The following is a 25,443-nucleotide window of genomic DNA, read 5'->3' as shown; positions in this document are numbered from 1 at the left end:
TCACGCGTCTCCCCACACCCACCACCCTCAACATCGCGCGCACCTTCACCACAACCCGCCACCACCAAGCAACCCAACCATCAGCAGCACGCACGAGACCCAACAACTCTACCTCCAACAACAACAATAACAACACCAGCAACAGCAGCAACAACAACAGCACAAAACCCACCTCCCCACCCAACAACAACACCACCACCAATGCCCCCCAACAAACCCCCCCCAACCCGCCCCAAAAAATCACCCCCAATTTAACCACCTCGGGGCTACACGACCAGCCGCCCTCCCCGCTCCCCACCCCCACCGACTCGTCGCACCAGCCAACCGAAGACCGAATCGACTGGACGCGCTCCTTCCACGGCCTGTCCGCGGAGCCCTTCCCCAAAGAAGCCGCCGACATCCTCCTGGCCCCGACCGACCCCGAGGAAGTCGAGATCAAGCCGGACGGGATCCTGTACCTGCCGGAGATCAAATACCGCCGGATCCTGAACCGGGCGTTCGGACCGGGCGGGTGGGGGCTCGTGCCGCGGAGCGAGAGCATCGTGACCCCCAAGATGGTGACGCGGGAGTATGCGTTGGTGTGTCATGGGCGGTGAGTTGTCTCTCCCCCCCCCTTGGAGTCGTGGATTGAGTGGAGTGGAGGTGAATGCTGACGCGGATGCTGATAATCGCTCGATGACAGTCTCGTTTCCGTCGCCCGCGGCGAACAGGATTACTTCTCGCCGGACGGGATCCCCACGGCCACGGAGGGGTGCCGCTCCAACGCCCTGGTGCGCTGCTGCAAGGATCTGGGCATCGCCAGCGAGCTCTGGGATCCCCGGTGGATCCGCAAGTACAAGGCCCAGTACACCCGCGAGGCCTTCGTCGAGCACGTGGTCAACAAGCGCAAGTCCAAGATCTGGGTCCGCAAGGACGATGAGGTCTCGTACCCTTGGAAGGAGACGAAATAGGTTGTTCCCTTCTTGTCGGTACTGAAAGGTGTCTCCTCTTTTCGTGTTCCCGGAGTTTTGGGGGGCTGTATGTATTTATGGACTGTATGATAGACTCACGGATGGGGAGCTAAAAGAAGAAATCGGGTGAAATTACAATATCTCTTCAGATGGTATTATCATACTATCTACCTGCGTAAACTACATCGGTTCTTGGCAAATCCACATAAAACATCAGCTAAAGTCAGTCTTTTGCTTCTTGGGGAATAGATCTTTGATAATAATACAGAATTCACGCCATTCCCTTTCCCCTATGGTGGAATCGAATTTGATCGTCACTCGTGATCACACTTTATTCTAGTTTGCTTGCGTCTTTTGGTATCTCTTTTGTTTGGTTGTTCTTATTTCTTCATTCTTACTGGCTCTCATACGGGTTCCGCCGCGGGGGGTATGCCCGAGGCTGGTGCTCCTCTGCCGACTCGCCTGAATAGGCCGTCCGCGACGAAGCCAATGTGTGTGACGAATACTCGCGTTGACCCTCGGCCGACGGCTCCGCCATCGACGGGAGCTCAAAGGGTTGGTTGGGGTCGTACGCCTCCTCGGCGGGATTGTAGTACTGGCCCTGGTAGCTGTAATATTCCGGCTGGCGCGCGACCGAGGCCCCGTTCACAGCTGCTGCTGCTGCTGCTGCACCGGCTTGTTGGGTCTGGGCTTGCTGATTCTGCTCAGAGACCAAACGCACGGGCTGCTGCTGCTGCTGTTGTTGTTGCTCTTGTTGCCGCCGAGGAGGCACTGGCTCAGACAGGACCGGCACACCACCCGTAGCGGTCGAGATGATGTTAGCGGTGCCCTCCTTGCGCCGGCCCGTCGACTGCTCGCGCGTCATTGAGCCGTAGTTGACGCTCCGCGTGCGCTCCTGGCCCGGCGACCCGGCTGGGGTTTGATACGTGTCGACTTCCTGGCCATCACGGGAGCTCGGGTAAGGGCGGTCGGCGTGCTCGGCACTGAGTCCCTCGCTGTAGGAGCTGATGGACGCGCCAACTCCACGACGTTGGATGGAGCCCGGCGACTGGTCCATGTCAAAGCCGGTAGAGCGCGACTCGGTGGTGGCGAAGCTAGAATCCGGGGGAAGGCGTCGAACAGGCTCGGCGGACGAGGCGGAGTCGCGTCTGGCGCGCTTGACCACATCCTCGACAATGATTTCAGGGGTGTCCTCCAGCTTGTCCTCGGGCTTCTCCTCATCGTCGCCACCACCGGATCCTGGCTTGCGGATAGGCACCCGGCGTACCGCGGCGATCAATGCACACATGAACTTCGAGCGACGTGTCGCGCGGACTGCTTCGTTCGACCAGTTGGACTTGTGCCGGATATACACGCTCAACTCCAACTTATCCATGTCACCGACGCCGCTGACATCGATGGTGATGTCGGGCTGGAAGTCCCGCGAGTTGTCCTTGTCGCGCACGAATCCCTCCAACTCCTCGCGGAGGCGCTGGATGTTCTGGAACGTCGTGTCAAAATCGATTGGAACCTTCAGGACCTCGTGCATGGCGTTGGCACGGGTGAAGTTGTCGACCCACAAGGCGTTAAGAACCGAGTTGGGAATCTGCGTGATACGGTGGTCGTTGACGTTGCGAAACACGGTGAAGAGGAGGGAGATGCGCTCGACGAAGAAGGGCTTGTCACTAATTTCCACACGGTCGCCCACGTCGAAGGGGTGCTTGACGAAGAGGAAGATGCACGAGCCCAGCACTTCCTGGGCCGTAGTGGAGAAGACGAAAGAGAGGGAGAGCAAAGAAGTGGCACCTGCTGCAATGACCGTGCCAAATCCAGTCGTCACGAACGAGACAAAGACCAGAACACCCACGATGAATGCCACGGTCATCAAAAGATTGTCCAAGACTCGGGTGGCCTGGTCAATGTCATGCAAACTGTGGTTCAGAGCCTTCTTGTTGCGCTGGACTTCTCCAACCGCCAGGATCATCTCATCCAAGCTGATATCGCCGTTACCGTCGCGGTCGAGCATTTTCATGCATTCATCCGCCTCCACTTCCAACCCCGTGCCGAGCACCTCACAAATATCTTCGAAATACAAGGCATCCCGGCCCTCGACCACGAATGACATCCAGATTCTGCGCGCGAGGGCTTCCGAGGTTCTGCGGTGCTCCAATGCCCCTGTCACGATGGAGCGCGTGGAGGTGTTGTTGAAAACTTGCTTGCCAGTAAGTTCTTGGGCGACATCACCAAAGGCACCCTTGACCTTGCCACCGATTCTCTGCACATTATGGCCAATTTTCTGAACGTTCTGACCAACTCCGCGAATGAGACGGAGAGGAGCTGAGCCGCTGGTCGGTATGCGTGTCTTGCTCGCGGGGTTTAGTAGCAGGAAATCCGCAATGGCGGCGTCCTCCTCTCGGAATTCCTTGCAGTGCATGGGAAACATCTGACGGGACGCATCATACAAGAGACCGATAAGGTAGACATTCCGCTTCCCTTCTTTAATGCGGGCATCGAACTGCTTCCGATGGTAGCTGATGGAGATCAAATGCACGAGTGCCTTCTCGCCAAGGAAGATCAAACTGCAGACGAAAAGAGCGAAAAGGATGTTCTTGATCGACTTCTCCCATGACTTGGTCGAGGTGTCGTTGATCTTCTTCTGGTGAGGATTTTGCGTCATAACCTGGACGAAGGCTCAGTCAGCTTGTGTAAGGCCCAGCAGTCGAAAGGAGCGTCTCTTACTGGCAAAAATGTCACCAAGCAAACCACACACCACAGGACCGTGGCGATGGGAAATTCGAGCTTTCGCAAGATAAGAGCATACTTGCGGGTTCCAGAGCTAACAAATCCACACAATGTTTGGAAGACGTAGGGGATGATCCGAGCTGCGAGCTTGCATGCCCACAAACTAATCCAGACAATTTCAAACCAGAAGAAGAACCAGGGAAGAGTCACTCCGCCGATGGTCGCGTCCTGCGCGGCCGTGGCTCCTACAATAATCGGAACGGCGAGTAACAAGGCGAGCGGTATCACGTAGATCAGGTAGCGGGTAGCGATTGAGTAGTTGAGGACCGCCTGGTAGAAGCGGCCGACACGAGTGATGGTACCATCTTCGGGATCATCGATAGAACGGCCAGTGGACTCGTCGATTCGCCTGCGCAGAGCGGGGTTTGGTGCGACGAGTCCCTGCTTCTCTTCGCTGTTATCGACCGGTGGTTGGTAAGGGCCTGGGGAGTCGGGTCCGTTGACGCTCGACTTGCGAGCGCCTGTTTGACCGCGACTGGAGACCGAGTGCAGCGGGATATCGATTGTAACATCATTAGGGTTCAGCATATTGTCGGGGGCCATGTCGCGAAGCTGGTGGAAGCGTTTGGCGGACAACCGCTTCTCCGTAATGCCAGGCCTTCCTGACATCAGGGCGGGCGGACGGGGGGAGGGCGATATAAGAACGATCGACTAGGGTGAGGAGTCCAGAAGCTGCCCGGCAGCCCCAGTGTGTAAGCGCAAGCGCAATTGGCGGGAGGAGGGGGGGGGGTGAATCCCAAGCGATTCCCACCAGAGGCAAAGCAGGAACCAACGATCAATGGCAGAAAACGAGTGTGCTGAGTCCACCGGTTCGTGTGGAGTTGATGGTGGGCCGGATGGTGTAAATTGAGGAGACCGCGTGGATTGGACCAGCGATCGGCAGTCTGTCGAGGGAATCAACAATTCCGAAGCGAGTGGTTTAATTGTGATTACTGCCCAGGCTGAGACCGAAAAGTGAGCGAACGAGTGAAAAGACAGAGCCGGTCGTGAAAAGAAAGTAAGAGGAGAAATCAATAACGAGAGGTGAGACTTGAACGGGGTTGAAACCGACACAAAGGACCGACCCCAGGCCAGGCGACAGATAAGAAAGGCGGAATGTCAACAAGTGCGTGCGACTTATCAGAAAACCCCCCCAAAATGCACGGCCAAAGTCAGAAAAAAAAATATGAAAGAGAATAAAAATAAAAGTAAAAATAAAAATAAGAATTGCAGCAAAAAGACGGAAACCCACGCGGACCATGTTTCAGTTTTTCCCGATGTGTAGAATGAAAGACTAAGAGAGGGAGGGCCCTGAAGTCATGGTTGTGCAATTGGAGGGGGCGTTGAAAGAGGGAGAAAGGAATCTGTCGATCATTCTTGAACCCCATTGTTGCTGTCGGACTGGCAACTCAACTGTTGACCATTGCTATCAGTCACTCTGCCTATTCCCTCTATCTTTGCTGCATCAATTTCAAATGAAGCCATCTCCTCCGGCTTGATGAATACCTAGAGAATAGATTGATCGCGTCCGATCGATGCAGAAGTGGACAGAGTCATGGAGATATGGTGGCCCCCACTTGAGAAGTGGTGGCGGTGGGAGAAAAGCGAACTTGAGAAAACAAGTGGAAACGAAACTCTGAACCTTGAAGCTGAATGATTCGATTGCCTGCTGAAAAGAAACCCCCCAAAAGGACCCAAACAGGCAACGGTCATCCCCTCCACCAATCAAGCCTCTACCCAGCCCGGCCCTAATTCCTCGTCCCGATCAGGGCCAGACTTAGGGCTTATCTTAGTGTTATTTAGTTTCTTAGTCTGAGTCCCCCGCCCCACCCAAGAAAACGCCACTGGTGCTTTCCCACTGCAACCCAGGGGATTCCCTCCGCCGCCCCCTCAGGTACGGTCGGGGCGTGAATGGACAATTCCTTCAAGAATCAAGATTAAGGATGCCTGACATTCTACATCTTACACGGGATAGAAACCACATACTCAATCACATCTTAAGAACACCTTGGCTTTCCATCAACAAAAGACCCAACCAAGGGTTCTGGACCTGTCACTCGAAACCATAAAAGTCCCCGGTCTAGGCTCAGCACGGTGCCGTGTGTGTGCGTGTGTGTGTGTGTGTGTGTGTGTGTGTGTGTGTGCGGCACGGCTCCTTGTAAGGCTGCGCGAGGGCTTCAGCTCGACGCCCCTTAATCTCACTATCTCAGGGTCTCTCCTGAAACGAGATGCACTCTGTCATACGCAGTGGCCGCTGGCTAGCTGCATGAGCCTTTGGAGCTAGTTCCAATAGTGATCTGTTAGCGGTCTCTTTCCATCTCATGTAAACTTTATTCCGGTTCGGGCAAGGCAGTATCCACGGGAGTGTGAGTTCACAAAGGCATCACAAGCCTAGACAAAAAAGGACGATATCATTCAGCATCATCAGTTCCACGACCCAGTTTTTCTTCAAGATCTCCCCATCGAGATCCGAGGGAGAGAGAGATAGAGTGCCTGTCCACTGTGTCGATCTACGCGTATAATGTTCCCTGGTATTGACCCGTCTGGAGTCTTCTCCGCATTGCTTTGTTTCTAAAGATAGAGAGGCATGACATTATCATGACCACATGGTCGGCCGAGTTGTGCATAACTTGAGCACAATCTGAGGGTGGCTTCGACAACGACTTCTTTTTCTGTCCGATGTCCGATGATTCAAACATCCAGACGTCACCATGGTTGAGTTCATGCTGTACCCGATGCCAGCGTAAGACATACAGCTCATTTTTGAGACGCCTCCTAAGGATCGGGTGTGTTGGGTGTGGTGTTTGAGCAGCTCTGGAGGGATTTGCGGTCTACCGGTAATATTCTCATCATCGTAACTACTACCTATGCAGTATGAACGCTCGACTATCAGGGTCTATGGACGTTTCGAGTTTTCGGTTAGATTGGGTCCCCTACTGCCACATGTAAGGCTAGGGTATCTCGGATGTCCTTTGCGACCCAGGCACATATACAAGCGCTTCTGGTCTGTAGAGAACAGACTCTATTCCAGAGTAGGGGACTCCGTACATGCCAATCTCACTGGCGAGCAACGACCGACTGACCCGTCACTTGGGGGATGTCTGTTTGCTTCACCGCCGTCGTGAGTTGGCCAACCTCAACTTCCAGGCCTCTACGGCTCACAGACGATAAACGGCCAGCGCGATCACTGTTGCCAACACGCGTGGTGTCTGTGGCCTTATTGGGTGCGAGTTTGAGAGTGGGTTTTCGCGATCCTGCAACACATGTAGGATGGAGGCTGCGCCAGTTCGCCTAGTTGAAGCATTTCCCGCAGTCCATGTAAGCACCGTTGCCAGCAAACGTGTGACTGGGAGGGGTAGACGGGTAAAGCGATTCTCAGTGCGTCAAGGCACCGCGGTAGCAAGAGGAAGGTTCTGGTAATAGAGGGGGACCGGCGTCCTGAGCAGAAGAAGAAAAGCACCTCATTCTCATATCATCGGAGATGGACGGAGTAGTAGCAAAAAGAGATGACAAGAGTGGGATTCGAACCCACGCCACTTGCGTGACTAGGAATATTTGCTCTTGAGGAGCAGAAATGTGTGATCAGATGAACCTGACCCTAGCGCCTTAGACCGCTCGGCCATCTTGCCCGGTTGTTGAATTAGTCAGTCTAGTAGGCATTCATGTTCCCCGGCCATGTGTACAGTGCCCTAGATTACTATGATGTTTGGACGCAGGCCATCGCACACAGGCTAGGCTTGCTTACTTGGTCTGATCATGGCTGTGGGCTCAGATGAAGGCACAACGTCTCATGCAATCCACCCCCCCCCCCCCTTCACCTGAATAAGCAGGCTCCAGGAGGATACATAGGACTATTGACTGGCAGTTGGGGGATGGATTCGCTATTGAACTACGGGGAATCATATTAAGTCGCACCCGCTCTACCGTCGGCGCAACTCCGAGGGCGTGTACCGCATACTCGATCTGTCACGACCATGTCAACGACCCGATGAGGTCATGGCCGTATGCACGACCGATGCAACTCATCTCGCTTGGATGCACGTCCGATGAGTAAGATGGTCTGCGTCCAGAAACCAGGCAGTAAAGAAAAGGGGCAAACTCAAAATCGGACCACAGTGGGGTGTCTGGCGTGGCGAGGCGGGAATGGCCGACACTTTGCTCTGGTAGTCGTATGCAGGTGCAGGACAGTGGCAAAATGAAGTAGAACAACGCGATAATATGTGGGTTGACGAGTAGGGCAAAAATATCCGACTGAGTCGGTGCAAAAAGTGATGACAAGAGTGGGATTCGAACCCACGCCACTTGCGTGACTAGGAATACTGCTCGGATGGAGCGAATATATGTGATCAGGTTGCCTGACCCTAGCGCCTTAGACCGCTCGGCCATCTTGCCTTGGATGCTGATTTAAAATGTTGGTGGCTTTATTAACGGCGAGAAACAGGAGGCATGTCGCTGGGTGCTTTCGGTTCGCATGCAAGGCTGATCCCACACCGTTCTGGCTATTGCATGGTACCCTACTATCAAACTCCAAGGTGTCAGATAAATAGGTCTCTGGGACCCTTGTTGTGGTATTCGCCCTTTGCAACAATTCTAGTGAATCTAACATCGTGTGGCTGAGCCTCTGCTTGCAGCCTTGTAGAATGGGTGATGGTCATCGCAACTCTGTGGGGAAGGCAGCCATTTGCCGGTGTATTGGTGCACATCTCAGGCCATTCAATGCTGCGTTTGGGTTCGTGGCTCTCAGGGGCTCGGTTTGGTTTTCCGTGTGCTTGAGGCTAGTCTAGCTGGAGAGGTACGTTGGCTCTTGGCAGCCCAATGCGCTCGGTGTATACCAGCATGCTGGTGCTTGTTGGCGTGCAGTGGTATACTGTTGGGTCTGGTTGTCGGTGTCTTGCCGTGGTCGGTGTCCATGGCCTGTGTGGTACCTCGCATGTCACACTGGCCGTGCTTCTTTTGTATGTGGTATGTGGTACATGCTTCTGCTTGTGGCTTGTGTCCTTGTATGGCTATCGGTCTCCGGTGTTCGGGTACCATATAAACGCAGTGGGTTTGTTCTCGCTGAAAATGGCAGGGGATCTGTCAAATCTTACTTGTCATTGTTTTCATATGCACTCGCCTGGTGCGGCCCTCATAGTTGGTTCCCTCCCCCCTGGTCCGATATATCTCGCGGTTGTCTCGTCATGGTTGTTGGGGCCCGGACGTATAGATGATTGCTGTGGATATTCTGTGGTTTCGGGGTGAGGTTCGTGCTTCGTGATCCTGATAGACATTAGTTTCGCCTTCCAGCTCTTGTTGGGCGTATTGACTTGTTGTTTTCATGGGTGGTGGTCTGGTCGGCCGGGAGGCTATGACTTCCAGTAACAATACTGTAGCATCCAGCCCAAACCGATATATAACCACAACCCAATTCACCACGTCAGTCCACCACCACCCAACACCACCTAAGGATAACTTATACCTACTACAAATAGAAAGTTACAAGCTCAAGCACTACTCACACTACTCAGAGGATACCTCCAGCACAACCCCCCAGCACCTCAACTGCAAACTCACACAACTGATTCTCGCGCCGGGCCAGATTGTTCCCTACATATACTAAAGTCTGTAAGCTCTTTTCATCAAATAGGCAAGATGGCCGAGCGGTCTAAGGCGCTAGGGTCAGGCAACCTGATCACACATATACGCTCTTCCGAGCAATATTCCTAGTCACGCAAGTGGCGTGGGTTCGAATCCCACTCTTGTCATTACTTTTTGCTCCTTCTCCCCTCCCTCCATCCTCACCCACTCTCTTCCCTCCTCCCGTAGCGGGGGAATCACGCACGCCGCAGGGGAACGCAAGGGGTGGGATAACTACGTTTTGCTCACCCGTCGACTGCGCACAACCCTACGGCCTACTCAGCGACACGGCACTGCCTTTTAATTTCCCTGCCAAAGTTGAACCCCCCCGGCTATATCAATCTAATCTAATCTGATATTTCGATCAAATCAACGGAGTTCGCCTGTATGCAACCCCCCTTGCACCGAAGGGTCCACACACTGCCCTCTCCACTGCGTCGGAGGTCGGAGGGCGAAAACAGGTTCATACCCGAGGACCCTTGTTCGGTGCGATTCTACAGGTGAGATTTGCTCGATCGTATACATTATAAAGTAAAACCAGCGCTGATGATATTGTGGTCGTGGAGTTTGATGAAGACGGACGCGACGGCCTCATGCTGCCTACGAGTGGCCAAGGATTTTTTTTTCTTCTTTTCTTTTCTTTTCTTTCTTTCTTTCTCTTCTCTTTCTTTCTTAGACAAAGGCCCCATTACAAGTCGAGCACCATGCGGATACGTTCATCATTTGATTAGGGATTAGACCGCGGGTGAGGTACAGCGGACGGATTCTGCGTAGGCTCATCGCTTCATTACACATGTATACATCATCAATACGGGAACGACAGATCCGGGAGCGGTTCATCCAAGCGCCACCCGGCGTGGCCCGCAGGAGGCGCGAAGTGCCCACCGGCCTCAACGGCGCCCGGGACCGGCTGCATCGAGGAGAGATACATCATCGGCGCCGCAGCGCCCCCGACGGCCGGCATTTCCCTCACGGCGTCCGCCCTCCCAGCCGGGTCGTCCGCATACCATGACTCCATGTAAGCCGGGGCACCACCGGGAACCAGCGAGGGCAACATCCCAGGCGGCTGTGCGCCGGGCACACCTGCCGTCGTGGAGGTCGGGGGCGGGAAGATCCCGCGCAGGTACGAGGGATTCTCGGAGGAATAGCCCGCCAGCCGTCTTTGGAGCTGTTCGTACCACTCGCGGTTCTTGACGGCCACGACGTGGTACCATTTGCTCGGGACGCGGAATTTCTGGTTATCGCAGGCTTCCGATAGGGCCTGCGATAGGCGATCCAGGTATTCGTCGACGTTAATCATCTGCGGAGTGATAACCTCGCTCAGAGGGCCGAGCTGGGTCATGTGGTAGATACGTAGAAGAGAGGAGACCCCCAAGATCATCCGCGTGTAGGTCATGTTTGGTAGCTTGCGCATGGTCGGAATGTCGCATTGCAGGAAGACGTCGAGGAGTTGCTGGGCAGAGAGCACCCATTTCGTGATGATCTGTACCCGCGCCGCGCTGATCGGCACATTGGCCCTATGTCGCTCCGTGTCGCCCTCGAGAGGGGGGAGTGTGTAATACCTGCGGGTTGCTGCGTCGGGGTCGCGGTAGCCCTCGCCCGCAGCTTGTTCATGGATCGCAAGGTAAAGGTAGTGGTATTCAAGATTCATCCAAGCTAGAGAGAATGAGTGTCTGGTGTTATGTCATCAACCGCGGACGTGGATACGTACTCGTGAACATATCCTTCGGAATCGACATCTTCCACTGCAGCATACGAGTGTCGAACCACTTGAGGATCGGCAACATCTGCGATTCCAACATATGAGTGTCCGTCAGAGTGTTGTCATGGCCTGCAGCAGCCAGTGTCTCATCCATGATCCTCTGCAGCCCGAACCATGCTGCCAGTTGCTGGTCCAAAGCACTGGTAGAGACACTAAGGTGCTTGACATAACCGCTGATGACAGCATTGTGGCAGAGCATGTTCGGTCGACGTGTCTGCATGCTAACACTGTAGACATGTCAGTAACTCAGACAGTAAAATGCTGGTGAGCGAGTGGCCCGTACTTTGATGCGAAATGATAGCAGCCGAGGACGGCCCGGGCCTGGTCACTATGTACTGATGGGGGCAATTCCCCCTCACCCGCATGGCAGCGTTGGGTCTTGCGACCAACGGCACCGGCTGCGATCCCAAGCTCTAGCGCCATAGTGGTTGCGATATGCGTGTATTGGTAATACTGCCCATGCATGGCCGATTTGGGAGGGAGGTAGTAGATAAGCATTACGAGGAGGGCTTGCACCAAATCCAGTGACTTTTCCTGCCTTAGAAAGAATCGCGTCGCGAAGCCGGCGAGAAGTTCTTCATGCAAGACGGTCGCGTGCGGTGTTTCAAGCGTTAGCGACGCTGCCGCGATGATGGATAGGAACAGCACTGGCTTCGTCCTGCGTAGGAAGTCGGCACTCGTGTCCCCTGGAAGAACAACCACCGGAAAGAATTGAGTGAGTTCAGAGATGAAGACGGACAGCAGCATCTGTGCCGTCTCCAAAGAGAGGATACCACGGTCGACGACATCTGCAGAGCCGGGCGAAGAGCTCATGAACGTCGAGCCAGTGGTGCTGACATGGGAAGGAGGGTTGGCAACCGGGCTTGTCACGATCGGGCGAGGAGGACAAGATGACGAGGCAGTCTGTAAACGGGCGGAGTCGGAGATGGTGGATGCAAAAGGTGTTGTTGTTGCCGCCGCGCGAGTGGGAGCCGTCTCTGAGACGGGACTTGCAGTGGTGGCGGTAGCGGCGGAGACGGCAGCAGTGTCGGCGGCGGCGGTGGTGGTGGGGGAAAGGGAGACAGCAGCGGCACCGGTGTCAACGCCGGCTGAATTCGATCTTTGATTCGGGGCATTCTGCTCGTGGAGTAAAGCGCGCAGGTCGCGGACATCTTTCTCCAGCTGGGCGACCCGTGATCCGGTCTTTTTTCGAGGCTGGCGTCGCAGGGTGTGCGCAAAAACACAGATCCGTCTGGTGCGGGTGCAACGTTGGCATTGATGCGCAATATTCGGATCCGGCAGGCAGCGGACTTTGAGGGCTCGACAATTTTCACACGACTGGTTCAAGGGCGGCGTTGGACCTGAGGGATGATGCGGACGGGCAGCAGCAGACATGATGTGCGCAAGGTGCAAGAGTTCGCTCAGGACGGACGGTGCCTGCCCTTCTGCATTGATAAGTTATTTATTAGACTTGCGTAGTGCCAAGACCAGTAGTGGAGGTTCGCTTGTCTGTGGGGAGTCAGCAGGTGCAGATCAACATCCCTGGCGAGGCCCAAGGGATTTGTGGCAAGCATTATCATAGAGTAAGAGCCGACCGCTCATGCTCATATGGAATTTCAGGGCTCCCCTCACCCAGAATGTAGTCGTGCTAGACCATGGGCAGAAGGGAGTTCATAAAGGCTTCGAGGACACTTGTGGTGTGGGCCTCTGCAAAAGCAAGCAAGCAGGCACGCAGGCACGCAAAGGTGTAAGATGCAGTCTAGCCAGTGGATCGAGAGAGCTCGGTGGGCCCAGCGGAAAAATAAAGCGTCGGAGGTCGGTGGTCGATTTCCCACCCGAAACTCCGACAGGGACGGGACTGGACTGGACTGGACTGGACTGGACTGCCCTTAAATTAGCCGGCGAAGGCCGACTGAGGTTCCCAGGATGATGTCTGAACGGCTGCAAGTCAGGTCCTGGAAGCACAATCGGTGCAGAGCACAGCTTATCGCTACATGCCGAGTAGTACTGGGCCTTCAGTGCATTCAGTCTAGATTGAAGGGCGACTGGTTGCTGGGGAAAGAAAAGGGGAAGTTTGGAAGTGTGGAAGTGTGGAAGTGTGTAAGTGTGTGGAAGTGCGGGCAAAAAAAGCGGGCTGCGGGCGCGGGCGCGGGAAGTTCAATTCAATTCATGCCTGAGGTGTCCTCATGCACATTGACTCCCCAACTCCGACCCATTACTGAGCTAATTTCTGCATGCTTTGCCTGACAACAACGGTCTTTAGAATTCTAAATTGAAAAGGACAAGCTATTCTTACATGCTACACCATTCAGTGACTGACTTTAAAATTATGTTCCTCTCCATTGATCGAAGAAGACATGCTCATGTTCAAAAAAAAGTTTTCCACTTCTTAGTCATCTCGTATTCGAATCATCCACACCACGACAGCTTCAAAGCGTCGCCGGGTTCACCATGCAGTAGTCCAAGTTATGAACACTCGTGTCGGGATTGCCGGTCCAGGTACTAACTCGATTAGCCGGTCAATGTCACTCAAAATCAGGCTCTGGGACAACTCACGGGAAAGGGTGCGAAGTGCCACTGCCTCCGAAGACAGCAAAAGTAAGGATGAAGACACAGATCTGCGTCCCGCCATCCAGAGCAGCGGAGACAATGTAGTTATACTTGTTGAAAAGGTGAGGGTGGTAGCGACGCAGCCAGAACTGGGCAGCGAAGCCGAGAGCGAAATAGACCGGAATGGAGGCATTGATGCCCACGAACAGCCAGCCCATGTACCACAGAATGATCGAGGTATTGAGGTAGGAGAAGATGCCGGAGGGGTAGAAGCGGTTCGCCAGCCAGAACGGGACAGGCACGGCGAAGCCGACCAGATACGAGATCGTGACCCATTGGTACCGGCCACCGATGGAGAACATGTCCTTGGCCATGCTCCAGGCAATCGCAAGGCTGTTGAACTGGTAAACTGAGATCAGCCGGGTTCCTCTTTGCCTGGGAAGCCAGAAGGGCACTTATCTGAACATTGGCACCGCTCCAGATATTGGTACCGTCTTCGGAGAGCAGGATTTCCGATTGGTTCTGCACGATGCTTCAGGACGGCAGGTCAGTACACACATGGAAATCGTAACCGTGGACTAGAATGGGGTCGCACATCAACATCATCACATAATTGAAGAGGGCCCCGGTAATGCACCCGCTGACTTGCACGAAAAAGGTGCACCGTGGCGATAAGTGGACCTGCTGCGCAAGTCGTAGGTCCTTGGCTAGAACCTGCCCCTGCTGGAGAGAGTTATACGTAAAACAAGTGAAATAGAGGTCTGAGGACGCATTAGCAACAAACAAAGGTGGAGAGTGCAACCGGGAAGACACATACTGGCCAATGGCTTGCCAGGGAACATATAGCCCGCCAACATCTGACAGATTGGCTGCACATTGAACTGGAATCCGGTCAGCCCATATTGGGCGCCGAAGAAGAGCATGAAAAGAAGCGTGAGCAAGTTGGCAATGATGAACCCCCACCAGGGGAGCGTGGACTTCATGGCATACAGACAGCCCATACCGACGGCGAAACTGCCAAGGAGCACTGCTCCCCACCACCAGAGCGGCGTGTCATAGTACAAGTTGCGCAGCATGAGCCGGTAGTGTGGATCCAGAGAAGTGTCATTCACGCGACGCTGCAACCGCTCCTCCGGGGTCTCCTGGTTTGCCCAGAACTTGTATGTCTCAGGCTTGAGCCACTTCTTGAGCTGGCTCGGTGCAGCCCACGCCCAGCCCACCTTGATATCGTCAAAGTTCCATAGCAACATATGCGTCAATGTAGCAGTTAGACCCATGTTCGATGTGATGAGGTAGGCGACGTAAGTGCCGGTCAGCCAGGGCAGACCTTGCTCCTGCAGGGCTTGAGGATCAACAGTATAGTCCGCATTGAGGATGAGGGTTTGATTGTAGGCATTGTAGTTTGTGGAGTTTGAGTCACCATAGTAAAGCAGCTGAGACAGGAACGGGAAGTCTTGCGAGCGCCAGATGTTACCGTAGTACACACCCATGAAGAGTACAATGCACCCAATGTAGCCGATAAGGTTGTTGGTCAAGTAGTAGAGCGGAACCCAAAGTGGCGAACCGAGAGATGCTATATAGTTCCAGTCAAAACAAAGGGAGAGGAATCCCAGCCCTTCGTTCCCAGAGGCACCACCAAACAGATTGGTGAATACCAGACTGTGCTGGTTGGCCAAGCAGAAGATGGAGACACCCTCCAGAACGGGGAAGATGTATTCGGGGATGATCGTCCAGACGAAGAGCGCCCCGAAGAAAATATAGAAGATCTTCAATTTTGCCTTCGCCTCTTGCTTGTCCTTGTGTATGGACTCGAGAAGAGTAGTGATGGGCAACGTCATGGGCCAGATCATCTTGACCGGGCGCACGATCACATCGCGCAACAGGCCCGCAATCCCGAATCCGATCAGCTGGGAGGAGAGGACGATGAAAATGGCGGCGGCATGGTTGGGATAGCCACCGTAGAAGAGCTGTTGGGCCGAAAGTGCTTCAGTGGCTAGTGCAGACTGAGTGGCAGCTGAGGACATAAGGGCAATAGCAGCGTGTTCTTTGGCATTGAACGGCCCGGGGTTCAACAGACGTCCGATCATGCCACGGCGGGGAATGGCATACGCCATGGCTTCTCCCAAGATATAGGCAATGACAGTCAGGAACACCTGGGAAACGTAGATGGTCTGCGGCTTGAAGTAAAAGATCTCCTGCAGCACACCACCAAAGATAGACAATCCAGCTCCTGTATGAGATTAGTCATAGACGCCGCCTGGCCTTTGGCAATGCACAGACATACCCAGAAAAACCATCCGGAAACTCCAAGGGTTGAGGGAGGGATCATCCTCGACCTTGATGATCTGGGTGACTAAATCCGCCGCAGTGCTCACCACCTGGTCGCTCTCGAAGCCTTGGTCCTCGTCCGCAGGAAACGTTTCTCCCTTCTCGAGGATCCTGGGCTCCATCGAAGATCGATCGTGTCCAGACTTCTCCTCATACTTGTCAGTCAGCCCCTCGTCTATCGAGAGCCCCGCTTGTTTGATCTCCATGGTTGCAAGAATGAGAGATGTGCGTCCTTGCACCAACACCAATGACGGATGGAGTTGCCAACTTATATGAACCAAGGGGGGGCCCTCACACCCTTTCAGAACCGGCCGACCGGCTCGTGTTCCAGTGGCGAAGGATTCAATTTGCAGCTGATAAGCGAACCATACGTTGCTAATTGCTAAGTTATCGTCTAATGCCTAGCTCCGACGCAACGCGGCATGCAGCATCAGTATCGAGGCTAAGCATCGGCTAAGCATTTTTAGTGGCGCTACCCGAGGGGACTAGCTGATAAGGACCCTGCTCGGTTACAGTAGGCCTCACGTAAAGGCATTCTGAGATGTTCATAGTCTCGTCTCGGATTGGGCGCGATAAGACACCCCGCCATTTTGGTGGGGGCATCAACAAAATCCTTTCTCGCACTCCGTCGGACTTGCGCGGGGGGGTGTCGGGTCCAAGCGACACCCCAGGGTACTAGATATCAGAACGGTAATTACCGGCCTCCCCACAGGTTGTCGGGTCACTCGAATCATTTTTGGGTCGGGGGGCCAGGGATTTTTCCCATGGTGCATACCGTGAAAACAATAGCTGCCAGAATATTAGTTCATGTTTCTCACTACCAAGGATAATCTTGAATATGTGATATAGCACGTCTCTTAGAAGCTAATTGTGTAGAAGACAAGTAAGCTGAAAAGTAGCAGCAAAGCAACGGTAGTTAAGCACAAATACAACTTAGCTGATAAGGAGTGTGCAAAACTTACAGGGATTTGTGTAAGGTGGCAACTGTTCGGCTCTGGCTTCGTTGATATGACTTGTATTCACCGACCCCGACTCTCCTATAGATAGCGATGAGTTGACTGAACAGGCAATAAACTAGTAACAAGATAAGCTAGGTAGAGCAGATGTTGTTATTGACGGGAACCTCACTCTAGGTTGGAGCTGTTGAGTCAAGTATTCGTTTGTATAGGCTGCTAAAAGTCGCACCACTACTGCAAGGACCACAAAGACTTGAAAGGGTGCATGAGGGGCTTGCATATCTGGTCGTCTTGCATTAGTCGCCTGGGGTGGTTCGGAATCCGGCCCGCTCAGGCCTGGGTAAATATGACCTGCTGTCTCTGGAGCTTATCGTGATGGTCTCAGGTATTTACTAGCTCAGTAATATGATCGGTGTAATTCATACATATAGTACTTGGATTAAACAACTCAAGAACTACCTAGTATATTATACTAGGGCTTGGCTGCCACATAGCCATAGTGGCCAGGACCTGCCCGCCCGCAAGCCCCGCCAGCACCTTCATCTGCAAGTCATGGCTAGCAGCATAAGTGCCGCGAATCAGATCCTGTGTCCCCGCGGGCAGGGTCGCGATGACTCCAGTTGGTTTTTGTGCCGCCTCCGTCACATCTGCCCCCAGAGATTGGGTCAAATGCGAGCGAAGATAGCTAGTGTGGATGGAAGGTTGTGATGATAGCTAGCCCGATGCAGCCGCCCGTCACTCGAAACTGGGCAATCCTCCCATGGCGACCGCTAGAGAGAAAGAAAAGAGATAAGGTCTCCCGAGGCAGCAACGTTTTCGATTTTTTCTACCATCGAATATCGAATTAGCTTACCATGGGCTTTTCTTTCCGTAGCATATCGCGTCATCAATGTCAACAGCGGTATGTTGATCCCGCATGCAAGCCCAGCAAGGACTTGGTAGCCGTACTGACGGGCTGAGATGTCATCTTGCCCGGACACCGTTCCCAGGAGAACGTAGGATACCACTTGCATCGATGAGCCGATGCCAAGCAGATACAGCAGGGGTACCTTGAGCATCTTTGCCACAGTTGAGGCCAGAATTGACCCGACCGATGCTGCCACCGTGAAGGGAATGAACCGGATGGCAGCATGAAAGGTTGAGACTTGGTTGACCATCTCAAACCGCTGCTGGAGTTCGAACATAGCCACGAACCAGATTATCTCGAGGAAGACCACATTCCTGTAGACCTCCCGAAGGTTTGGTCTTTAGTACCGTGTTTGTGTATGAAGAGAGATAGGCAGGTGTACTGTAAACCAACTTACAGGAGCATTGCGAACCACACCCGATTCCGGAAAACCCGCCAGGGGAACGCATGCTCTCGGCTCCCGGTGCTCCGTGTCAACTCGTCCTTCCCAAGCGACGAAAACTATTCATAGAGACCCGAGACAATGAGTAATGTGATGGTGAACGCCGATCGCCAGGTGAATTGCTCGTTGGCTTCATCATGAGCAGTCACCAGCAGACGGGTCGCGGCCAGGAGCAGGATAGCTCCGAGAATGTCAACTCTGAGATAGGTTCTCTGCAAGGACCTAGCAAAATCAAGGCCAACACTAGCGTTTGGCTTATTATGATGGGGAAAGTTGTTACATCAAAAGCATGATCAGAGATAGGGCGGCGACAACTCCCGAGGGGACACTGGTTATTGTCGTTCAGCGGCAGAGACGGCGAAATAAGGAGAATAAGGGAGACCTTACTTGAGAAGGAATATCCACCTAATCAACAAGGGCTGGTTTCCGCAGCGGGATGTTGTGCACCTTGCCAGTAATTAATGTCGGAACTCACAATTGTTCCATCGTCTGAGCGACACCAAAGGCTGCGAGAAAGACTATAAACAACCCGACACCAACTAGAAGGCATGGTTCCCAACCGAAAATATCACTAACCTTGGCGGAGAGGACGAGGACGCCTGCAGAGATCGATCAATACCAGCAAGGGAGTTGGGGAGTGGCTACCTACCGGCATATCCAAGCATCCATGCCGTGGTAATCCAGGAGATCTTGTCCAGTCCGCCTAACTCAGTCGCTATACTGATCAGAGAGGTTGTTACGATAGGAATCTCGAGATTCTTTCAGAAGAGACACAGGCAAATTCTTTAAAGTCCAGGTTAGCGAGGTACACATACGCATTATAGCAGAAACTTGGGGAGGTCAAACTCACGTCGCAGTCATTACATGCAATGGATCCCCGTGAAGGTAGGGTGTGGCTGCATCAAGGTCATCATTGGGTGCTGTTGTATCTTATCTTCTAAAAATGCAGCTGAATAATGCGAGGTTGCGCACCAGTCCCGGCTTGGGTTCTTCCATGGCTGACAGAGAGTGTGAATATGTAAGAGGAAACTCCGAGCATAGAAGTTCCCAGAAATATTTCGATTTGGGGACCTCAAAGACCTTAACCAAAGATCCAGGATGATTGTGGGCACCATTCTGTCTCTACTGTCTGACCCGAATCTGATTGGTCCTTTTGCCTATAGTATCTACTAGGTAGTGCTGACTGCAGTGCCGGGTCACGGGTGTGTTGTATGGTTAAGTAATGCTTATGTCGCCCGTGCTTTTGAGCCCCCCTACTCGAATGTTGGGGATATCTTGCTTTACTCCCACCTTTAGATGCTTCTTGTTGAATATGCGAAGATGATATCTTTACCGTGTTCGGCCTCGTCCACGGCTGCAACCCGGAGCAGCCCTCCGATGGGCCTTCCTCGAGTACATCCTGATTTAGGCTGACCTACAAGCAGTCATCCCGGCGCGTCTCAATTTTTTAGGATGCGGCCACGCTGGGTGGTGTCGTAATCACCATCGGGCAATCGCTTTATTAGAGCCTACGGCTGGCTCTTCCTCCATCCTCTCCTCCATTTTCTCCCCCATACCAACCTCTCCACCACAACACATCCTCATCTATGGGTTTCGACCGCGGTCAGCATCGTGGCGATCCAATTCGCCAAGCTCTCCGACTACACGGTGGTCACGACCTGCTTACTGCCCCAGCATGAGTCCCTCGTCCGGAGTTGCGGCGCCGACCAAGTCTTCGACTACTGCGACCCGGCCCAACCAGATCCGCGAGGCAACACGGCTGTTGGATGAGGGGACCATTGTTCCGCACCCCGTGCAGTTTTGGGACGGGGGCTTGCCCGGGGTGATTCCGGGGTTGCATGCTTTGCGGGAGGGGAAGACGGTTCGGGGGTTAAGTTGGTGTTCGACGTTGAAGAGCAGAGCGGATGAAGATGAAGAAGATGATGATGTTTGTATTGTCAGACGGTGGGTTTGTTTCCATGTCTAATACCGTTCACGTGTAACTCGGCTCTTCGGAAGGCTGTTGACTTGCGAAACATGATCGAGAATTGAAAATAGCTGTGCACCATAATTTGGCTCGGATGGTTCAAGGCTATAAACAAAACCATGAAAGTCGCATGTTCCTGTCTATCAGTTGAAGACTCGAGGCTTTTATCAGACCAGGCCTCTCAGGCTAGGGGCGTTTGGTGAAAAGAGTGTCTCTGGTGTGCGGACCGAATCAGCGCCTGATGCACAAGAGTGCAGAGTTTTTGGAAGCCCATAGTTCCAGAATAGTATATACTTGTTTCTCTTCTGTCTTGGTGCTTCTTTTTCTTCCCAAATATCGGTTTGATACGAGATTGACATGACATTCTGCGCTTATGCAGTACCAATCTAGCAAAGAAGTGACGTCGCTCATGCATTAACGATCTTTGATCGAAAGTTGCATCAAGCGCAACGAGCCAATTATATTGTACAAGGAAATTGATCCTTGAATAACGCTTGGGTAGTCACCTGGTGGTGTACCCATTCGTCGCATCTTTGGATCGATTATGTACACGCAACATATGGACTTCATTGGCCACGAGTTTTCTTGGTAGAGTCATCGATGATCACAGAGCCTCAACTGAGCGGCGAAACTGTATGGCCATCGAGAGAGAGAGAGAGAGAGAGAGAGAGAGAGAGAGAGAGATGCCATGCCCCGTTGCTGGTCGCAACAACGTAAATCCCCTATAAAGTTGTTCTCTTCAAGTCTCAAGAATGTTCTAAGAGAAATGCCCTGCATGAAAGGGCTCACAGGCCATACGGGAGGTGGAACCACCGAAGAGAGCGGAATCGAGCAGTTCGTAGGAGCACGCTGCTCGTGAGTCGTGAGCCACCAATTTTCCCGTCGCCCCTGACTTCGTTAGCCCTTCGATAGCCCTGCTGATAGTCAGGAATGTGTATGCAGGATCAGAGACGAATGAATTGTTTATCGGAGCCGAGGAGCAAGGGAGAGCGCTAAACCATTCTAGAAAGGAAGAAGTGGGTTTCGACGCCGTATGACTAATGGGCGTTGCGCCATGTCATTCAGATCAGCGCCAATCAAACTGGCTCCCAAATGTGCAGTATACGCAGTGCATAATTTCCCGAGCATTGTCCGCGTTGAGTAAGTATGAGTGCAGCCACCCTTGGCGCCGAGGCGGGCTTCAAATGATTCCATGTCGTGCAATAAAGTTGTTTTGTGGCGATCGGCTCTTGGAGATATATGCCAGCTGTACTTACTTGCTATCTAGAGATATTGAATTTTGGTGTGTTGTAAGAGTCCTTGTGAATTTGAATTGCCTCGGCAACAAGGAAATGGTTCTCGAGCCGGATACCCGGCCAAATTTCGGAGCTAGTGGGGGAAAGAGTCGGCCATTAATGACAGACAAAGAAGAATAATGAGAATTATGATGCCTTTCACTGCATTACTCTTCGAAGGAGTAATAGGATACTTATCATATCATATTATTGCAGCAAGCTTGGAACCCTTTCCTGCTTGCCATGTGGTAGATGGAGACCAGGAGGTCGCATGGATTTTTAATCAAATTTAATAAGCTTAATTCACACCGACACTGACAGGGGCTGATCCATGTTTTGCTCCCGTCTGGTCATGGCCGTCATGCCCATCATTCCCTCTTGGGTTCGTTCTTCCCTCCCACGTCATGAGGTTTGACTTGGCCTCTCTCCCCATCTTCCCTTTTCGGAAAGAGACAATAGCCGGCCCTTGTGAATAATTTATTACTCTATGACTATCACCGGCTGATACTGAAGGATCAACTCTAAACTTCGTACGAGGGGAATCCCAAACTAACCCAACCGCGGTCAGAACGTTATTCGTGGTTCCGACCAATCAGGCCGGGAGTAGCTCGTGCCGTCCTCGGATTCGTTCCATCTAAGATGGATCCATGATGCCTCTCCCACAAACTTGAACAGAAATTGTGCCCCTCGGCAGGCGTCCGAAATGCTCTCGAAGAAAGTCAAAACAATAGTACCTTTAGCACGCGTGTGTTGCTACGGATAATGCGAACTGCGCCAGAAGCAAAAAAAAAAATCCGAGGACCTGCCACGACACGAGAGGAAAGATTCCGCATTGGTCGAGTCAGGAACCCGTTGCCCTGGTGGAGCCAGCCGCCCGAATTGGGGAGGCAACTCCGTGGTCGGACGGTCCCCGTTCTTGTCAGGGCTGTCATCACCGTGTGAGGTGCCCCATCCAGACCTCCCTCGTTCTCCTTTTGCCCGCACACACTCCCTATGTAGAGAATTTAGTTTTTTTCTCTGCCCGTGAGAGTTGTTGGTTGCCCACGCATGGTGTCGCGGATTTGCAACCTGCGTGGCGTGGTTGTGGATCAAAAGGGGGTGTGCATGCAATTCTTGTTGAGAGAGAGAGAGAAAGATAGAGACAAGAGAGAAGAGTCTCCTACATTAGGATAATCAAGAAGTGACTACATAAGGCGGAGACTTTAATTAACCAAGAAACCTCCGCATTAGCTCTTGTCGAAAATCTCCTGCCATCATTATTTCTACTTTTCCCTTTCTTATCTGCATCCTTCCACAGATTGCATCATTCCATCAATAACATCCTTCTGATAATCATGGCCGCTCAACATACCATCACGGTCCCCCACTTGGGTGGCATCGAAGTCGGCTATGCCCTGTCCAACAACAACACCTATGACCCCTCCAAGCCGACCTGCGTGCTCATCAACTCGATGTGCATGACCGCGTCGCTCTACCGCCCCCAGTTCGAGGATGCCGAGTTGACCAACACCACCAACCTGCTGGCCATCGAGCCGCTTGGCCATGGCGCCACCCGCTGTCTGGCGCCCGCCGCCGAACACTTCACCTACTGGGACTCGGCCATCATGGCCCTTCAAGTGATGGAAAAACTGGGCATCCAGAAGGCCTTTGCCCTGGGAACTAGCCAGGGAGGATGGGTTGTAGCACGCATGGCCCTTTTGGCACCAGATAGGGTTGGTTATTCCCATTTTGATTGTCTCAACAGGGGGGAATAAACGATCGCATTGACTAACCTCACGTGCTTTCTTCTTATTTTCTATTGATAGATCCTTGGCATCCTGCCCTTAGGTACTTCGATGGACTACGAATCGGCCGACTCCCGCAGCAAGGACTGCTGGGACCCCGTCACCCTGCTGACCCCATTCCTGGAGAAATGGACGAGCGAGACTCCCACCCCGGATTTTGTGGTCGACGATGTGTGGTGCGGGATGGTCGCGGGGATCGGCTTCGGGGCGTCGGGAACGCCCGAGACGACCGACTTCTGGGTGCAGACGCTGAAGCAGGTCTACACGGGGGATGAGGGACGCAAGAAGGTGCGCATGGCCTTGATGTGCCTGTTGACGCGGGACGGGCTGCTTCTGCGCCTGAAGGATGTGCGGTGCCCCGTGTATTGGCTCCAGGTGAGTGAACCCCCGCGGCATGATTCTACATATGGGAAAAGCGTCAGGATGGCTAATGTGTTGTATTTCGCTTGATTCAGGGGACGGAGGATTTCCCCTTCAAGACCACGGTCCCCGCAGAACAGATCCAGCGGTTCTCCGCTAGTCAGGAGGCTAAATTGCAGATGGTGGAGGGAGGGGCCCATTACCTGAATGCCACGCATCCGCGGGAGGTTAACGCGGCGATCCGTGAGATGGTCACTCGCTACGGTGCCTGAGCGGGCTACAGGGGAAGCTACAAGAAAAATTGGATCTTAGGCTACTACTGAAGGGGCGCAGATAGATTATGAAGAGTAAGTAGTACACAGTACACAGTTAGTGCCAGGAGAGAGTTGGAACAGTTCAGGAACGAACTGCATGCCAACCAGTGCCAAGTGGGCAGGACAACCCGAAACTGCTAAAGGATTGACACATCGGATGGGGCGACCTCGAGTTAGGGTCTTTCTAGTGGCTTCGACTACTTGGAGCCGGCGCTTCCTTGGCCGAAGGTTGAATAAATGTTAACAAGCCTTGGCCGCCGGACTCGCTGGTCCAGCCCTAATTGGGACGGACAGTGGAACCTGAACATGTAAATTTTTTGACACTGACAGGCGGCGAACGCGAACGACAGCTCCATGCCTCCATCAATCCAACCAGCAATTCGTTTTTTCTATTTCTCTTTGCTTTTTCTTCATTCCCCAAAGTTCGGTTCGAGGCTACACTAGTTCATTGTTGGCCACGCGGCGTAGAACTCCCCCCCTCCCCCCAAAGTACGAGTAAAATTCGCCTGAGCCCATCCCCAAATGTAGTGTTTGTCGGCAGCTTCGGGCAGTGGGTCTCCCACCAAAGGTTCTGTCCATGCACGGCTCCCATATTAATAGCGATCGTCTGCCCACCTGAGACTGATTCGAGGTCTCGCTTTCCCTGGCCAGCCGTTTTCTTCCCCGGTGTAAGTGGTCATGGCGATGGATGAACAGCGGTGGGCGACCGCCACCACCACCTCCGTGACGGTGCTTGCCTTTCTGTGTGTTGTGCTGCGGATCGTTTCTCGACTGGAACGTAAGCAGAAACTCTGGTGGGATGACTGGATGATCATCTTTTCCATGGTATGTACTCTGCGGTGTACAGTACTGTACTTCGATCCTCTCGAATCACACTGACACACCACACCATCTAGGGGTGGAACTTCGTCGTGGTCGGCTTCATCTATGCCATGATCCACGAAGGCATGGGCATCCACGCCGACCAATTACCGACTGGACAAGTCATCCTGATCGCCAAGTTCCTGGTCGTGGCCGAGATCCTCTACGTCTTCAACCTGGTCTGGACCAAGCTCAGCATTCTGCTGATGTACTATCGCATCTTCCGCTTTGCCTACTTCAAACGCTGGGCCTATATCATCGGCACCTTTGTGATCTGCTGGGTCATCTGCATCACCTTCCTGTTCATCTTCATCTGCGTCCCCGTGCAGAAACTCTGGTACCCGAGTCTCCCCGGCCACTGCATCTCCCAGGTCGGCACCTGGATCGCCAATGCCACCTCGACCATCGCCACCGATCTGGTGATCCTCTTCCTCCCACTACCCCAAGTCTGGAAGCTGCAGCTCCGCCTGTCTGAGAAGGTGGCCTTGACCATCGCATTTGGCCTAGGGTTCTTGTAAGTTCACCCTACAGCACTTCCTTACCCAGCCCTCGGACAAACGGCCCACCAACTGACACAAAAAAAAAAAAAAAAAACAGCGTGGGCAACGGCATGTTCAATGACGACTTGCCCTCC

General features: G+C 53.2%; 10 protein-coding genes and 3 non-coding genes across 13 annotated transcripts in view; 6 read left to right on the top strand and 7 right to left on the bottom strand.

Annotated features, from left to right (window-relative positions):
* Positions 1-242: 242 nt before the first annotated feature.
* On the top strand, positions 243-950 carry BO66DRAFT_303635 (putative mitochondrial genome maintenance protein Mgm101; the record flags this gene model as incomplete). The annotated part of the gene is made up of 2 exons (XM_025643227.1): positions 243-592; positions 683-950. Coding segments are annotated over 2 exons (618 nt in total), but the record flags the coding sequence as incomplete, so codon positions are not given.
* A 394-nt stretch (positions 951-1,344) lies between these two features.
* BO66DRAFT_440998 (serine/threonine protein kinase) lies at positions 1,345-4,340 on the bottom strand (the record flags this gene model as incomplete). Its single annotated transcript, XM_025651301.1, has 2 exons — positions 1,345-3,609; positions 3,669-4,340. The coding sequence occupies 2 exons, from the start codon at positions 4,338-4,340 to the stop codon at positions 1,345-1,347; spliced, it is 2,937 nt and encodes a 978-aa protein (XP_025501365.1).
* A 2,877-nt stretch (positions 4,341-7,217) lies between these two features.
* Positions 7,218-7,339, bottom strand: BO66DRAFT_t236. The gene has a single exon. It is a non-coding gene; the product is annotated as a tRNA-Leu (tRNA).
* A 643-nt stretch (positions 7,340-7,982) lies between these two features.
* On the bottom strand, positions 7,983-8,102 carry BO66DRAFT_t235. The gene has a single exon. It is a non-coding gene; the product is annotated as a tRNA-Leu (tRNA).
* Positions 8,103-9,335: 1,233 nt separating this feature from the next.
* BO66DRAFT_t238 lies at positions 9,336-9,454 on the top strand. The gene has a single exon. It is a non-coding gene; the product is annotated as a tRNA-Leu (tRNA).
* A 38-nt stretch (positions 9,455-9,492) lies between these two features.
* Positions 9,493-10,098, top strand: BO66DRAFT_153295 (uncharacterized protein). The gene is made up of 2 exons (XM_025642174.1): positions 9,493-9,826; positions 9,893-10,098. Exons 1-2 carry the CDS (start codon positions 9,714-9,716, stop codon positions 10,062-10,064), a joined length of 285 nt encoding a protein of 94 aa, XP_025501364.1. The 5' UTR covers positions 9,493-9,713; the 3' UTR covers positions 10,065-10,098.
* BO66DRAFT_473369 (Zn(II)2Cys6 transcription factor) lies at positions 9,988-12,462 on the bottom strand (the record flags this gene model as incomplete). Its single annotated transcript, XM_025653040.1, has 3 exons — positions 9,988-10,982; positions 11,038-11,315; positions 11,372-12,462. 3 exons carry the CDS (start codon positions 12,460-12,462, stop codon positions 10,132-10,134), a joined length of 2,220 nt encoding a protein of 739 aa, XP_025501363.1. The 3' UTR covers positions 9,988-10,131.
* A 1,034-nt stretch (positions 12,463-13,496) lies between these two features.
* On the bottom strand, positions 13,497-16,199 carry BO66DRAFT_457519 (OPT family oligopeptide transporter; the record flags this gene model as incomplete). Its single annotated transcript, XM_025652169.1, has 6 exons — positions 15,902-16,199; positions 14,435-15,847; positions 14,213-14,378; positions 14,073-14,149; positions 13,624-14,026; positions 13,497-13,569 (listed from the first exon to the last, which is right to left on the bottom strand). The coding sequence occupies exons 1-6, from the start codon at positions 16,149-16,151 to the stop codon at positions 13,497-13,499; spliced, it is 2,382 nt and encodes a 793-aa protein (XP_025501362.1). The 5' UTR covers positions 16,152-16,199.
* Positions 16,200-17,360: 1,161 nt separating this feature from the next.
* Positions 17,361-18,085, bottom strand: BO66DRAFT_440995 (uncharacterized protein; the record flags this gene model as incomplete). Its single annotated transcript, XM_025651300.1, has 2 exons — positions 17,361-17,548; positions 17,755-18,085. The coding sequence occupies 2 exons, from the start codon at positions 18,083-18,085 to the stop codon at positions 17,361-17,363; spliced, it is 519 nt and encodes a 172-aa protein (XP_025501361.1).
* A 224-nt stretch (positions 18,086-18,309) lies between these two features.
* On the bottom strand, positions 18,310-19,246 carry BO66DRAFT_440994 (uncharacterized protein; the record flags this gene model as incomplete). Its single annotated transcript, XM_025651299.1, has 5 exons — positions 18,310-18,472; positions 18,531-18,578; positions 18,726-18,849; positions 18,900-19,008; positions 19,223-19,246. 5 exons carry the CDS (start codon positions 19,244-19,246, stop codon positions 18,310-18,312), a joined length of 468 nt encoding a protein of 155 aa, XP_025501360.1.
* A 679-nt stretch (positions 19,247-19,925) lies between these two features.
* On the top strand, positions 19,926-20,281 carry BO66DRAFT_440993 (uncharacterized protein; the record flags this gene model as incomplete). The annotated part of the gene is made up of 2 exons (XM_025651298.1): positions 19,926-20,177; positions 20,249-20,281. The coding sequence occupies 2 exons, from the start codon at positions 19,926-19,928 to the stop codon at positions 20,279-20,281; spliced, it is 285 nt and encodes a 94-aa protein (XP_025501359.1).
* Positions 20,282-22,479: 2,198 nt separating this feature from the next.
* BO66DRAFT_430531 (alpha/beta fold hydrolase) lies at positions 22,480-24,276 on the top strand. The gene is made up of 3 exons (XM_025650528.1): positions 22,480-23,202; positions 23,296-23,649; positions 23,730-24,276. Exons 1-3 carry the CDS (start codon positions 22,825-22,827, stop codon positions 23,904-23,906), a joined length of 909 nt encoding a protein of 302 aa, XP_025501358.1. The 5' UTR covers positions 22,480-22,824; the 3' UTR covers positions 23,907-24,276.
* Positions 24,277-24,632: 356 nt separating this feature from the next.
* The window catches only part of BO66DRAFT_403731 (uncharacterized protein), a gene marked incomplete at both ends in the record, with an annotated part of 1,501 nt that continues 690 nt past the window's right edge, over positions 24,633-25,443 (top strand). Inside the window, 2 exons of the mRNA XM_025648881.1 lie at positions 24,633-24,773; positions 24,845-25,323. Coding sequence (XP_025501357.1) covers positions 24,633-24,773; positions 24,845-25,323 — 620 coding nt within the window. The remainder of the gene's footprint in view (positions 24,774-24,844; positions 25,324-25,443) is intronic.

The sequence above is a fragment of the Aspergillus aculeatinus genome (genome assembly GCF_003184765.1).
Source record: "Aspergillus aculeatinus CBS 121060 unplaced genomic scaffold BO66scaffold_41, whole genome shotgun sequence".
NCBI lineage: Eukaryota > Fungi > Ascomycota > Eurotiomycetes > Eurotiales > Aspergillaceae > Aspergillus > Aspergillus aculeatinus.
This window is presented reverse-complemented; position numbering and strand designations above follow the sequence as displayed.